This window comes from Lacerta agilis, chromosome 11 (genome assembly GCF_009819535.1).
Source record: "Lacerta agilis isolate rLacAgi1 chromosome 11, rLacAgi1.pri, whole genome shotgun sequence".
In the NCBI taxonomy this organism is placed as follows: domain Eukaryota; kingdom Metazoa; phylum Chordata; class Lepidosauria; order Squamata; family Lacertidae; genus Lacerta; species Lacerta agilis.
The window spans coordinates 60,826,032-60,841,185 of record NC_046322.1 but is presented as its reverse complement, the minus strand read 5'-3'; the positions used below and the strand labels follow the sequence as shown (position 1 = coordinate 60,841,185).

The 15,154-nt window shown below is 40.7% G+C and overlaps 1 protein-coding gene across 4 annotated transcripts in view; it reads right to left on the bottom strand.

Moving 5' to 3' along the window:
• Positions 1-15,154, bottom strand: part of APBA1 (amyloid beta precursor protein binding family A member 1) — a 51,852-nt gene that overhangs the window by 22,123 nt on the left and 14,575 nt on the right. For all 4 annotated transcript variants that reach the window (XM_033163652.1, XM_033163653.1, XM_033163655.1 and 1 more), the window contains exons 2-4: positions 11,311-12,521; positions 3,369-3,470; positions 1,097-1,136 (exon numbers count right to left, since the gene is read on the bottom strand). In XM_033163652.1, coding sequence (XP_033019543.1) covers positions 1,097-1,136; positions 3,369-3,470; positions 11,311-12,468 — 1,300 coding nt within the window. In that variant the 5' untranslated portion in view covers positions 12,469-12,521. The remainder of the gene's footprint in view (positions 1-1,096; positions 1,137-3,368; positions 3,471-11,310; positions 12,522-15,154) is intronic.

Genomic DNA, 15,154 nt, shown 5'->3' with positions numbered 1-15,154 from the left:
AAGCATATAGTCAAAAGCATGCAGACAACATTATTGTCACTATTAGTTTTAATTGTGATTATTAATATTCACAAACAAAACTGCCTGAAAATGGTTTTAGGCCCCAATCCATGTTGGACATAGTGCACCAACACAAGCATGTTAGCAAACTGGATGTATTGACCCCAAATCCAAGTGGTGTCCTTGCACTTCCGGAAGGGCTCCCAGTGGAGGCATCTGCGAATGGGAGGTACGAGGTGCCATTTTTGCTTATTCCCCCTCCTTCCTTGCAGTTTCCAGCACAGCAAAACAATTGATTCCAAAGAGTTGGGAGCCCTTCAAAACAGGGTGGAATGCCGAAGGTGGTACAGGAAGCTTGGAGCGGGGAGGGGAAGAGGAGGAAATTGGCAAAATGTGGCTCTTGCCTTGTCTTCCATTAGCAGATGCTCTCACTGAATTGAATGCCCTTCTGTGACAGAAAAGCTGCCCAGGAGGTGTAAGCTGAGGGTCATCGGGTAATCTTCCTCTGGCTGAATCTGGCCTAGAGGCAGCGAGAAGGAGAACTCGATTCAAGGCTTAAAAGAGGAGGTGGAGCTTCTCTTAGAGGTGGCCCACATGGAACAAGGAAGACATGAATCTGACCCTGGCATACAAGGCTTTTTCTTTACTAAATAGCAGCCCCAGGACTACAGCATGGGAAAGGGCACTTTTTTTTAAAGAAAAAGAATTTTGCCCATGCCATCGTCCCTACATGGAAGATTCTGAATTATGATTGTTGCAGTGTGTAGAATAGAATATCAGTTGCAGTGTGTAGGGAGAGATCCAGATTATGACTCCAGTAGAGACAAAAGGAACAAGATGCACTAGAACCTTCTCCTCCCTGATGCGCTTGGTTTGTTGTCTTTCTTAAACTTGCAAGTTTTGTTTCTAATGTGAAGAAGCCTCTCCACCAAGCGCTGGCAAATGCAGTAGAGGCCCTTCATTCTGTTCTGTGGGCACTTGAGAAAGTTACTAAACAGATTGTGTGAACGGATTAACACCTGTTTTTACCTCACATTGCACTTATATGAAAAGGTTTTTGAAACTTAAAAGAGAGAGAGAGATTTTGATAGCTTACCTTCAACATAGGTTGGGAAAGAAGCCAAGCTTTTTCTTGACTGTAATTAAGACAAACAGGATATCAAACTAAGCTAAGCATGCTGAGGTATGCATTAAAAAGCCTTTCATGCAGAACTGGCAAAGTTATTCATCACACACTGACAGTTCCAGTTACAGGTAGGTAGCCGTGTTGGTCTGCCATAGTCAAAACAAAATAAAAAATAAAAAAATTCCTTCCAGTAGCACCTTAGAGACCAACTAAGTTTGTTCTTACTGACAGTTGTTACCCGATCTCTGTGAACAGCCTAGTAAGAAATATGTATACATATTTCAAAGGATTGGTTAATTATTAAGAAGTTATCCTAGAGTGTAGTCTAGACCATTAGCATCAATAAAGCATTTCCAGGCTGCTTTCCTACGAATGGCAGATTTTTAAAGTTCTAAAGATGTCACAAACATTTATCATGTAAGGTACAGTGACAAAAAACCCCAAAGAGGTCTAGGCTCTAGCAATGAGTTCAGGGTCTTAGGCTTACATTTATAGGACCATTCATGTGAAAGAACTTTTTAGTAATCTTGCTCATTGCTGAAGCTTAGATAAACCGGTAGTTTTAAGGTAAGAATTAATGCACTTTGATTGAACACAAGCAATCCCTAAACAGACAAAGGAGGAAGCCCCACTAAACACAATGGGACTTACTTCCAAGTAAATACGGCAAATGTTTAAAATTCATAAAATACAATAAAACTTATCTGAAGCTACAGTTTGATTAGGTCCTATAGAACAGCATCTTGGAACAAGAAAATAACTAGTAAGTAGAAAAATGTCAAATAGAAGTATCAATTACTACCAAATAACTGAAGACCTCTTGCTGAGAAGACACTTTCAGGAAATTAAGTACTGGGGTGAGATTGTGACATTTATTTCCACCAGGGAACCTGCTTCTGCAGCCATTTGATCTATTGCAATGCCTCTATTTTTGATACTCCGACTCCAATATCCTTTTAAATAATTCATCCAATTGCCATGAGCAGATTAAAGTGGTTTATCTTCTGCATTCAAGTAGGCAGAGATAATAAAGCAGCAGAACAACAAAGAGCATTTCTGAGAAACGCTTAGTGGTATAAAATACACAGCCTTCAATTAACTGATATAAAAGCTTTACTATTATTATAGCTACCATTATTACTATAAATCTTGATTCCTTCCTCCAGAGAGAGAAGTTTTTACAAATATCTATTATCCTTCAGAACAAACATTTGTTACAAATACATTTGTGTAATCTCCTGACTCCCCTCCATTTAGGCATTTGGCTTTATTAAAAAAAATGTGCAGAAGCAAAACATTTCATATCTCACTAAAGGGCTGGAGAAAGGAGGAGAGAGTACATGATACATTCTGAGAGTAACTTCATACTGGCACATTCCTTAACACGATAAGTGTCAGTCAGCCTGCCCTGAGAAACTGTGAGTGGTATTTTTTAATTAAAAATTATTCTTAAGAAAGGTATTTCCCCAAATGGATAGATTCACTGTGTGCAGTTATTCAGAATATAGCTCTTAGGTTTGGCTGACACTTTCTAATATATCCTTCAGATTTCATGTCTCTATAGGTTGTCCAGGCAGATGAAGCAGAAATGATTCAGTTCTGACTTTGCTTAGCTAGAAAGTCTAGTGCAAGGTGAATCCCAAGGAATCAGTATCACTGCTGCCTTTAAGGAGTACATCTTATGTGCTCTTTGAAAAAGATGCCCAAGGACCGCCCCCCCCCCCAAAACCCACATCAAATATGACTAGTAAGCAGACAATACTATAAAGAATTCTGCTGTTAACCTGTTAGGACAAAGCATTTCAAAGTAAAGTAACATGCATGTGTTGGGGCAGTGGATTGGACTCTGCTTTGTGGAAAGACATTTGGAAAGTGTTGTGGCAATTCTCATTTCTCCCCTGAGGAAGGTGCTGCTGTTGGTTGAAAAAGAACTGTAGGAATATCTCTAATATACTAAATTTAGGAATAGTTATCAGTGATTCCAGCAGTGCTTACATCAAAGACCTTCAGTCTATTAAACAAAACTCTACCAAATAAAAGCTGCATTCCTAAATCAGATTGGATTTGAATTTACTAGTGAATACGTATTGCAGACTGCAGCATAAATCTAAAAAGCTTATTGCATACCATAAATAAATCATTTTTAAAAAGATTGTTTAATGCACAGAACACAATTAAGGAGTCCTAAATATGGGGAACATTTCCAGTAAAACTACTGCTTTTAAAAAGACTTGTACTCTACCTCCTTCTTGGTGGGGGTTTCTGCTGTTCCACAGACATCTTGGTGATGCTGCAGACCTGATGATTCAGCGCCTCGTGGGGAAGATGAATCAGGAGATGGAGACTAGACAGAGAAAAGATACACAATGAAGTAGAATGCTGACAGAACAATAAATGGTATTTGTTGCTTTGAGATTGAGGACTGGGCAAAGGGTTCAAGGGAAATAAGAACTCCAGCAAAATTAAACATGCAGCATTTCACGGAATTATATTCAGATTTATATTTTCTTAGATGCAAGTCCTATTAATTTTAAGTGCATAAATGTAAATAATAAAATTATTGTTGAACCACTAATTTGGAAAAAAGCTGCAGATATGGTTAAAAGACTGGATGCAAGAAAACTGTACATTAGTAAGAAGGTAAAAGTACATTAGTAAGAAGTGGGATATATGGTTTTCAGGTCTGAACTTTTTAAAATCAACCCCCCTGTAGTGAGTTTTGGATTAATATTTGCTGATAAATATGTAATTAAGCAGCAAATTATATTAATGCCCATGACTGCTGCAACAACAAATCCAGATATTAAAACCATCCAAAGTCATGCCTGAGAGAAAGCTGTTTATAAGGCTGTTTGTATAAACAGCACTTTTGTGGCTGGATATCTTTATCTTCTCTAAATCCTTTACTTCTGGTCAAGCTCAATAGAAAGTAAAATCAGAGAGCCAAGCTTACAGAGTTCATTGAAAATATGAGGACAAGCATGTAATACAAAACTGAGTTCTAGCAAAGTAATGTACAATGTAATCAGAAGTAACAGGTAAAAAAACAGTAAAGGGCCCCCTGGACGGTTCGGTCCCGCCAAAGATGACTACGGAGCGCAGCACTCAGTGTAATCAGAAGTATGGAAGCAGAGAAAGATTTTTGAAAATAATTACTATTAGTATTTAAAGCCTTTTTATCTTGCCCTTTGGTTGAGGGAAAGAACTCTGACAGCAGCTTACAAACATCAATAAAACAACAGAAATTACATTTATAGGTGACGAATCAAACCAGCCCGGTCTCATGTCCCTCCCGCCCCACAGCCAACGGTGACAAGAGCCCAAAGGAGGGAACACAAAGCCACTTGGGGGAAATTCAGAGGAAAAACAGATTCTATGTGCAATGAAATAGTAAGTGAGGGGGAACCAAGCACTTCTTGGAGATGGAGAGAAGAAGCCCCTTGAACCCACTCTCAAAACTTCCCGGGCTTGATTCAAAAGAGCTCTGCTGAAGCCATGGGGTTTCCCGGCTAAGCAGCCTCTGTGCTGCCCCAGCCGTTCCCGTTCCAGGAGGCTGAAGGACGGCTGACATGAGCCTGCTCACACAAGACATCTTTGGAGCTAAGGCCTTGTCTGGGGACGAGTTGCTGCTGACCTCTAAATACAGGATGAGAAGAGTCCCCTCCCACCAAACACTGCTTTTCCAGAAAAATGGAAAAACGTTCCCCTCCCGTGTCCATTGCCTGAAGCAGCAATGGGCAGTTCATCTCACTTCCTTCTCGCCAATGCCTTCATTATAGTCTCCTTGCTAAAAGAAAAGCAGGAGGAGAGAGTGCTGAAGAGATCTGTATCACTCCATAAGTTTGCAGTGACTAACCAGAAGTGACAACGGGACAAAATAAATGTGGTTACACATTGTGAAAAGCAAACTCTCCCTCCACAGTCACTTACAAATCTCACAAACAGCAGTTCTCTACAACCTGCAACTATTTAAAAAAATACACCACAGCTGCAGAGTTTAATTTTTAAAAATTAATATCTACTCTTCTGTATCATTTGCAATCAGTAACAAAGGCTGCATTCTTCGCAACTATGTTGCTTGGATTTCTACTGCAATATCTTTTGTACGCTGCAACCTTTGCATCAGAAAAATGAGTATTAAGCACCACTTGAATATAGTCACTGTTCATAACTAAAAAAAAAAATCAAAAATATTCTGTTTTTCCTATCATAATTGTTGTTATGGTAAGAACCAAAACACCAGGACAGATCCAAATTTCAAAAGAAAATATACAAGAAGATCATGGATGCTCCTACATCATCCATACATGGAAATGTCACAGCAACACAACATTAACCTTATTAAAAGTTTGGAATTGTGCAGACAGAACACCTTCAAAATTGACAGTTACTTTCTTGCTACAATTCACTTACCATTCTCCTAAGATACTCAGCCTGATACATCCAAAAATTCTCCATTTTGATTTTGCTGCTGTTCTGCTCAACTTCAGAGTTGTCTGCTAATTGCTAACAATCAAGTGCCACCAAATTACTTTTTCCAGTGGTGTTATGTGCCTGGAACCTGAAATTGAAGCCTGTAACAAGAGATGCTGCTAGTATCCTATCTAGGTAGATTAACCTTATTTGATACTGAATGGTTGTCAAACACCCATACATAACAAGGTCCTTCTCCCTTAGCAAGCAGCTATTCCTTTCATTTATTGCCTTGAAGACATACATTTCTAGCAGAATTGCAGTACTACTGGTATCTTCTGAGTAAGTAATAAATGATATTAATGTACAATGTTAGGTGGTTAAAGTACAAAGATTTTTTTTAAAAAGCAAGCAGAATTTAAGAGCTATTATAGTTATGCAATTCTCCCCCCCCCCGGGGGGGGAGCGTAATTAAACATAGAATATTTTCCTTGAAAATACTGAAGTCAATTGGACCTGAAGTTAATAATGACTAGAGAGTCTCATTGTTTCCAAGGGTTTACTCAAAGCTTGATTAAGTCTAGCTCCAACCCAATGTACAGCCTGATCCTAGACATTTCATCTGAAAATAAATTCAACGGATTATGGAATAGCCACAAGGACAAAGTGCTACCATGGTTCAGGCTTACTGGCAAATGTGACAGAATTCAGTTTTTCAAGCAGATTTAAAGCTTTTATTACAAACCCTGAGCCTTTGGAGTAGATCAGATCTTTAGTCGCTGCAGTGAGAAAGTCTCCATTTTTGTCTTCTCCTGGCTAGTGGAGGCCCTTAGGAGGCATGGTCATATTTCCTTTTCCCCCTTCTTGCATTCTTTACAAAGTTAGAATGAATTGTCTATAGTATAAATGTTCCTTTGTTTGCATGTCCAACCCTGGTCTTTGATTAAACCGGGCTTCTGATAAAACTTTATACATATAAAAATCAAAAATTATGGAAAACCTAAAGCTATCCTTCAGATCTGTACTTTTGCAATATGCATCTTCCTCCTAGCTATGTCCCAGCATTCAAGACCATGTCTTCTTTTTTCAGGTTTCCATTTAAAGGGAAATTACCTAGGCTAGGAGCTTATTGCACTCGAGTCTATTTCACTTTTCCATTCTGGTGAATAGGCCATGACGACTTGGTGCAAGTAGGAAAATAGTGAACATACATTTTATCTTTCCATATATTACCGTACTTGATTCTGAATTCTTTGAACTGATATATATGCATTTGACATCTCAGTCAAATGCACACATACAACTCCACAGAATTCTGAATCAATACTTTCATGGTTATTTTGGGGGGGGGAAATATCCCCCCCTGTAGAGAGATAGCAAAGCCAGGTTTGTAATCTTTGGTTCAGACCACAGTGTATTCTGGGAATTGTAGAAATGTATGCATGCTGGGAGAGAACTAAATGTAACCTCTTTCTGGAATGTGAAGTGTTCTCTGTTAATTGGGGAGGCGTCTTTATTGTTTTATGGTTCTGCCATGGGAGTGTGAAGTAACACCTGACTTGTGGGTTTGGCCCAGCTGAGGTCAGTTGAGAGTTATCAGGCTGATCCTGGGAAGAAGTGGGGAGGATGGTTAAACAATCTCCAGCTGTCTGAGTTTCTTGACATCAAAAGACAAATGGGGACTTGCTGTTTATTGGCCAATCCACTAATTAAAAGGTTTGTGCTAATAGGTCCATTCTTAGCAACCCCGTGTGGGTGAATAGGTATAACTGACCCTGTACTGAGATGTAAAATTGCTCTAGGCATGGCTCCTTAGTGACCTTGCTTTTAGCCATCATGGTTCCTGGACTTCTTGACCGTTGCCTGTATAGGAGAAAGACTTATGCTTTTCAAGTGTGAAGTTGTGAGTATGTTATCTAGCTAGAGATACTAAGTACCTTTGTTATTTTATTGCATTGTAACCTATTGTTTTAGTTTAAAGTTCTTTTAATAAATACTTAAAAGGACGTGTTGTTTGTGTTCTGTTTCCCTTAAGACTGACTGAGCTAAACCAGTACCTTGCTGCTTGGACACTCTAATTTGTGTTAATCTAAATTAATTGTGCAGCCTGGAAAGGATAGGGTTCCCTTTTTCCCTATGCCAAGAGCTGACAATTGGGCAGACTGAAAAGGGTGGTGGCAGCTTACTGTGAATTGTTCTGTTGAGGGGTTCCCCACTGCTCCTAGCAACCCAGGGGAGACGCTGGCTGGTGAGCCGAGTGGTCTCAGAGTGGGTGGAGGAGGGTGCAATACCCCTACACCCCCCACACACTTTTTTACAGTGGTATCTTAGTCAGCAAAAGTCTAAGTATTCAAGCATTTTAAAAACTGAAAATTACTTGGGCTGCTGCATAATTCTGGAAGTTAATTCTATCAACCAAAGGTCTAATGGAATTCCATCTGTGCTCCAAAGAGCAGCTCTAAAACTTTGGCTGAGCAAATGTCAGGCACAGCATCATCCCATCCACATAGCTGGTGACATTATTTCAGGCTCCTGCAGCACCTGTAAGCTGCTCCATTATTCATGGCGCCTTTGCTATTCCCTTCGTTAATGATAGAAGAGCCCTGCTGTGGAAAAACTGAGGCTCTGCAAAGCTGCACAGCACCAGGCGGAGAAGAACAAAGGAAACCTGTGGACCCAAAGGCAAGCAAAAAGAAAACAAAGGATATTACCCCTAAGGGAGGCGGAAAAGAGAAATGTGTTCCTCAGAAATGTTACATTCCACTTACAAAACCAGACCATCCATGTGCATCATTTACTAAAAACATCATGAAAACAAATCCACAGTCTGAGGTTTGCAAGCCAGAGAAGAGCTGTCACAAACTGTCCTTCTGCACCAACCACTGAGCAAGAGGCATTTGGTGTAAATAAAAAAAGCACTGCATAGGATGGACATGCAAAGTTGGAAAAGGATACCTCTTATTGAGTCAACTCACAATTGTCAAAAAACACTTATTTGGTGGAAACCATGAAGTGGTCTTAATTAAGATCCTCTCTTTAAGGTAGTGGTTTCTAAACTTTTGCTAAGGGAAATTCTTCTCCTATGAAAATTTTAGAAGCTGCAAGCTATTCTTATTTCTCCAAAACATCATAATCATGCATCAAGTTAGAGAAGTTGAACAATGTACTAAGTTTGGGATGTCCTACTTGTTTCCATTACTTTAATATTTTTGCTATATTTTGTTATGAAGGCTGTCCTTGACTATTCATGGATTTAAAATATATATATATATGAAAATTGGGGTTCCCCGGAATTCTAACAAAAGCCTGAATATATTTGCCTAGGTTAGCAAATATACTCAAAACTCAAAACTCCACATTTGGGAGCAACTGAGTCTATACAAGTATCAGAATTTATGCTGCAAGTTAAACAGAACTTCAATCTTACTGTCCACTACAGCTGAAAATCAAAACCAGCTTCACATGGGATGTGGCTGTGGGGGAAACAAAACCTGCAAAGGTCTGGCACTCCCTGTCACACCATATTTCTGTCTCATTTGAAAGGCAATTCTTGCATCTCTCCCTGTGGAAAAAGTTTTGTCCTGTCCTTGTATTGGAAGTTTAAGCCTCTTTCTGGAATTTGGAGGGGGGGGCAGTAACAGCAAGGCGCCTGCTTTTCCCACTTCTTCTTGCTGACTTTCATTTCCAGTATCAATCAAAAAGTGCAGGATTTTTAAAATCTGTTGATTGAGAAAATATCAGTTAACAGGGCTATAAAGATCCCTCCTATCAAGTTCCCTAATAGAAAATGATAGGGATGAAGCCTGCGAGCTTATATCTACGAAGCACGTGTGCAACCAGGCAAATGACTCTGCAAAATAAGAACTCCCTAGAGATAGTAACCCTAGTACAGGCTGAACACAAAGAATAGCTGGCTTCTGCCTTCATCAACAGTTTAGTATATTTTGAGAGTCCAAAAAAAAAACCCAACTCAATAGATGACCAAGTAATATACTCAAGTCTGACAAAGTGCTGGGGCAGCAGCACATTTAGGCTGCTATAATGCCACTGAAGTCAACTGTACAGGATTTTAGCCTGATTTGTTTATTATTATTATTATTTAACAAAATTTATACAGCACTTACTCAACAGAAAGTCGCTAAGTAACTGGCAGTAAACAACCTAAAACATTCATTAAATCCTTGCCATTCACTGGATTGAATTCCCACAGCAAATATTCTGAGGAATCCAGTGGTGCTTTAGGAAACACCAAACACAAAAACATTAATAGGAGAAGGAGGAACACTTCCTTTGCACGGCAACTGAAAACAAGAACACAGTTTCTGAATCAACTAATCAACACAGGCTGAACATGAGCAGTGGAAGAAAACAAGTCTGCTGCCTGGATGACTGAAAAACTAACAAGAATCCAAAAGAATATTGACCACGACACCATTGCAGCTCCACATGACACTATGCTAGTGCTCAGCAACATACAGCTTCTATCAGAAGCAAATGCATCAACACAAATATTCAGAAATTAACCTGTGAGGACATACCCGTATTTTTCGCTCCATAGGATGCTGCGGACCATAGGGCGCACCTCGTTTTTAGAGGAGGAAACCAGGGAAATTTTTTTTTCCTGGTTTTCCTCCTCTAAAACCCATGGTTGTTTTTTTTGAGAATCAGCTCAAAGTTTTGCAGCTTTTTTTGCAAAGGGAAAAGCCCTGCTTTTTGAGGATCAGTTCAGATTTGTGCAGCTTTTGTAAAGGGGGGAAAGCATTGCTTACAAACCAGTAAGCACCAGTACAAACCAGTACAGACCAGTAAGCACCAGCAGGTAATAGGAAGCAAGAGGAAAGCGAACCAGTACAAACCAGTAAGCACCAGTACAAACCAGTACAGACCAGTAAGCACCAGTACAAACCAGTATGCACCAGCAAGTAATAGGAAGCAAGAGGAAAGCGAACCAGTACAAACCAGTAAGCACCAGTATGCACCAGTACGCACCAGCAAGTAATAGGAAGCAAGAGGAAAGCGAACCGGTACAAACCAGTAAGCACCAGTACAAACCAGTACAGACCAGTAAGGACCAGCAAGTAATAGAAAGCAAAAGGAAAGCAAACCAGTAAGCACCAGCAAGTAATAGAAAGCAAGAGGAAAAGTACCGGTAACAGAAAGCCCCAAATGGCTGAAAAACTCAATTTCCCAGGATCCTCAATTTCCCAGGATCCTACTGTGCAAGGGGCCTGGGCGGGGCAGGAAGGGAGCTAGCTCCCTTATCTCCCTCCCCGATCTCCTGCAATCAGCTGTTGAGCGGGTTCCTTTCAACACTCTCTTTCCCTCTTGTTAGCCTTTAGCTCTTTCTAAAACAGAAAAAGCAGGATCTGCCTTTCCCCCCTGGGCAATTTGGCTCCAGGGACCATGCATTCACTCCATAAGACGCACAGACATTTCCCCTTACTTTTTAGGAGGAAAAAAGTGTGTCTTATGGAGCAAAAAATACGGTATGTTACCAAAGCCACATCTAAATAATATTTTTATATTTCTTTTCCTTTTTTGCCAATGCTTTACAATGAAGGTTATTAAGGGCTAGCCAAAGGAGAATTTGTAGTGTAATAATTTTGATTTCCAAACACAATTAATAAGGAAAAATAACATTTAACCATGTATCCCCCCCGGCAACTAGTTAAAAACACAATAAGAAAACTGAATGTTAAGGCTATGCAGTTTTATGAAATTTTGACCTAATCTTATCATCAAAATGTAATCCAGCCGTTTGGTATACTCACATCTCCCTCTAGTGGACCCTGATCCTCCCCATCCCTGGTTGGGCTGATGTCCTGTCTCATCACCCAAATGGGCTCTTTGGGTTCATCAGGGGTATAAGGAGAACGGATGGTCCTAGTCTTCACTTCCTCAATAGCTTCCTTAATGTCTTTGATAGCCAGGGATATTGCATCCCTTTTCTCCTTGCTGTATCTTTGCACTGGATCTCCCACATTAACTGTAGGTCTAGAGCCTATGGACAGTGGACGGTTGCTTTCATGGTGAACATGAGCAGGAGTGTCACCAGGGTCCACATTCTGCTCTGCTTCTGGCATGTCTTCAGCAGCTTTGTCCAGGCTCTGAGAACTCATGCTCTGCTTGACTTCAGCCACAATTTGGTCAATGTCTTCTTCTTGTTCATAACTGTCCATCCTTGGATAGGGAGCAAACTCTGCCTCTTTCTCGGGGCTGTCAGACTCTCCATCAGAGCGCTCATCATAGTGGTGGAGCCGGGCACCGAGAGCTTCCTTTCGATAGTTGTCAGCCTCCTCCCTCTCTTGCTCGTAGAGTCTAAGGCCTTCCCGAACATCAAGGTCAGGTGTGTCACCTATCTCCTCATAGACATGTTCCTGCAGCCCATAGTCAGCATAGGGCTCAGCATACTGCTCATCTTCCCCCCGGTGGAAGAGCCGGTGGGTGTACACATAGCCTGAATAAGCAGCATTCATGGCTTCCTCGTGCTCAATGGAATGGAAGTGCAAGTGGTTGGGGAGAGTTTGGTTACGCATCGTCTCCGCATGTTCTGCCTCAGCATTTTCTGTGTACTCCTCTGCCTCGGGCCTGTACTGCACTGCATAGGCACTCTCATCCTCATTGTCCAGCACTCGGTCTCCTTCATAGGCATCCTCCACTGTGGCTATGACATCTCCCTCAGCAGTATCCGTGTGGTTGTGAAAGCCGCTCTCAGTGCTAGCTGACCGTGCTAACGTGCCCTCCTCCTCTTCCTGTCGAGAGCGTCCTTCAAGGCTGCTATTGGCACATCTTGGGTAATGAATGGCATACTGGGGCTGTTCATCCTCTACCTCAGAATGTTCCAGGTCAGCCTCCACAGATTCATTCACCAGTCTACTCCTTAGTTCATCATTCACCTCTCCTTCAGCTGGTCCCTCAAAATGGTTCATGGCAGGTTCTTGAGGGAGCCTCACTTATTCTATTGACATTTTGTGTGTTGAGGCTGTAAAGAATGACAAAAATGAACACCTCTTATTACACAGGAACAAGGAAGGAGCTTCTTAAAGCCCCGTAGAATTAATGTAACAATACAGTATCTAGCATCAGTTGGCTTTTTTGCTTTCACATAAAATAAACTGTTTATTGTTATTATTATTTATTTAATTAATTTCTATAACGCCCTATACCCAAAGGTCTCAGGGCGGTTCACATAAATTGTTGCCTTATATGCTGTAAAAAATCAGACATGTGAGTTCTGATAAGCTGAAAATTTAAGTCAAGTGTTACCAAAAATTAATTTAAGATATTAACAGAAAACACTGGCAAGAATGGAGAGAATGTACTGGATACTAGCTGACTAGCCAGAATTTAATAGACAAGCAGACAAGATGGACAGCGTGAGGCATATTCTGCAAAGGAGACATGCATGTAAGACTCCAAAGGAGGAGGGAAAAGAGAGAGTAGCCAGAGGGTAAAAGGCAAGGGACAGAGAAGAAAATACTGAGGACAGATGCTGCCTGGGGTAATATGGTTAATAGAACAATTGGGAAATACTCTTAAGTAGGCAGACCATGGAGAATAAAAGAACAAAAGATTATACAAAGATTATTCCAAGGGGAAGAAAATGCCTGAGAAGTACATGCAATGAACAGTTCTTGACTCTAAAAGGATTTTCTAAGACAAATGAGAATGGGACATAACTGCAAGAAGAAGTCCCCACGAAACAAGATTGGCTTATTAGAATATGCTGAGATAGCTTGACTATGAGAATTAAAGAACAGAATGAAGAAAAAAATCTTGAAGAAGGGAAATATTTTGAAAAAATATTTCAAAAATATTATGGTTATGTTAAAACGCATGCAGGATTTGAAGTATAGCAGCCGATGAGAATTGAAGTTTAGCCATATATAATTATATAAATAATGGGTAAAATGTAAGTATTATAGCAGCTTTATAAGGTATGAAAAGAAGAGTGGGTGGGAAGTCAATGGATATGAGACGTTTGTTCTGATGGTTGCTTAAAAGAGTTTGTAAAATTTGAAAAGTTAATAAAAATGTTATAAAGATTTTTAAAAAGAGAATTGGACTTAATTGCCTGAGCCTTTTCTTTTCTCCGCATTGAAGTAAAGAACTTCACCTCAGACCTGTTAAGAGAGCCTCACATAGAGGTATAAGAAAATAAATGGGCTCTTCCTCCCCCCCCCCACCCCGGCAAGATGCTGAAATCCATTTTACTTTTCTGAGCAAAGCTGAAGGCTCTGATATGCAGCGTTATAAATAAGGCAGGTTCTGCAACACGAACAGTCTTCATGCCATACACTCAAGGGTAAATAAAAATTATAGCTTTTGGTTTATGGCCATTTAGAGAAAGGGGGAAAGGTGTCCGTCAAACAGGAACATTTATAACTTGAAATGACTATAAATGGATGTGCTATGCCAATAAATATTTAGCACACTGATAGCACTGGTGTAGAGCCAGAAATCTGTGAATCTAACACTTAAATGCTCCTGCTATGTCATGGGGGGGGGGGATTTTGTTAGCACTGGATAATCTGCAAGCACACAGTATACAGGTGAAACTCAAAAAATTAGAATATCGTGGAAAAGTTCATTTATTTCAGTAATTTAACTTAAAAGATGGAACTAACATATGAGATAGACTCATGACATGCAAAGCGAGATATGTCAAGCCTTTATTTGTTATAATTGTGATGATTATGGCATACAGCTGATGAAAACCCCAAATTCACAATCTCAGAAAATTAGAATATTGTGAAAAAGGTGCAGTAGTCGATCCATAACATCTGCAAAGGGTTCCTGAGCCTTTAAATGGTCCCCCAGCCTGGTTCAGTAGGAATCACAATCATGGGAAAGGCTGCTGACCTGACAGTTGTGCAGAAAACCATCTCTGAGACCCTCCATAAGGAGGGAAAGCCTCAAAAGGTAATTGCAGAAGAAGTTGGGTGTTCCCAAAGTGCTGTATCAAAGCACATTAATGGAAAGTTATGCAGAAGGGGAAAGTGTGGGAAAAAAAGGTGCACAAGCAGCAGGGATGACCGCAGCCTGGAGAGGATTGTCAGGAAAAGACCATTCAAACGTGTTGGGGACTTTCACAAGGAGTGGACTGAGGCTGGAGTTAGTGCATATTCCTCTTGTCAAGCCACTGCTGATCAAGAAACAATGTCAGAAGCGTCTTACCTGGGCTACAGAAAAAAAGAACTGGTCTGTTGCTCAGTGGTCCCAAGTCCTCTTCTCTGATGAGAGCAACTTTTGCATCTCATTTGGAAACCAAGGACCCAGAGTCTGGAGGAAGAATGGGGAGGCACACAACGCCAGATGCTTGAAGTCCAGTGTGAAGTTTCCACAGTCTGTGTTGATTTGGGGAGCCATGTCATCTGCTGGTGTTGGTCCACTGTGCTTTATTAAGTCCAGGGTCAACGCAGCCGTCTACCAGGAGATTTGGGAGCATTTCATGCCTCCTTCTGCAGACAAGCTTTATGGGGAAGCTGACTTCATTTTCCAGCAGGACTTGGCACCCGCCCACACTGCCAAAAGTTCCAAAACCTGGTTCAATGCCCATGGGATTACTGCGCTTGATCGGCCAGCAAACTCGCCTGACCTGAACCCCATACAGAA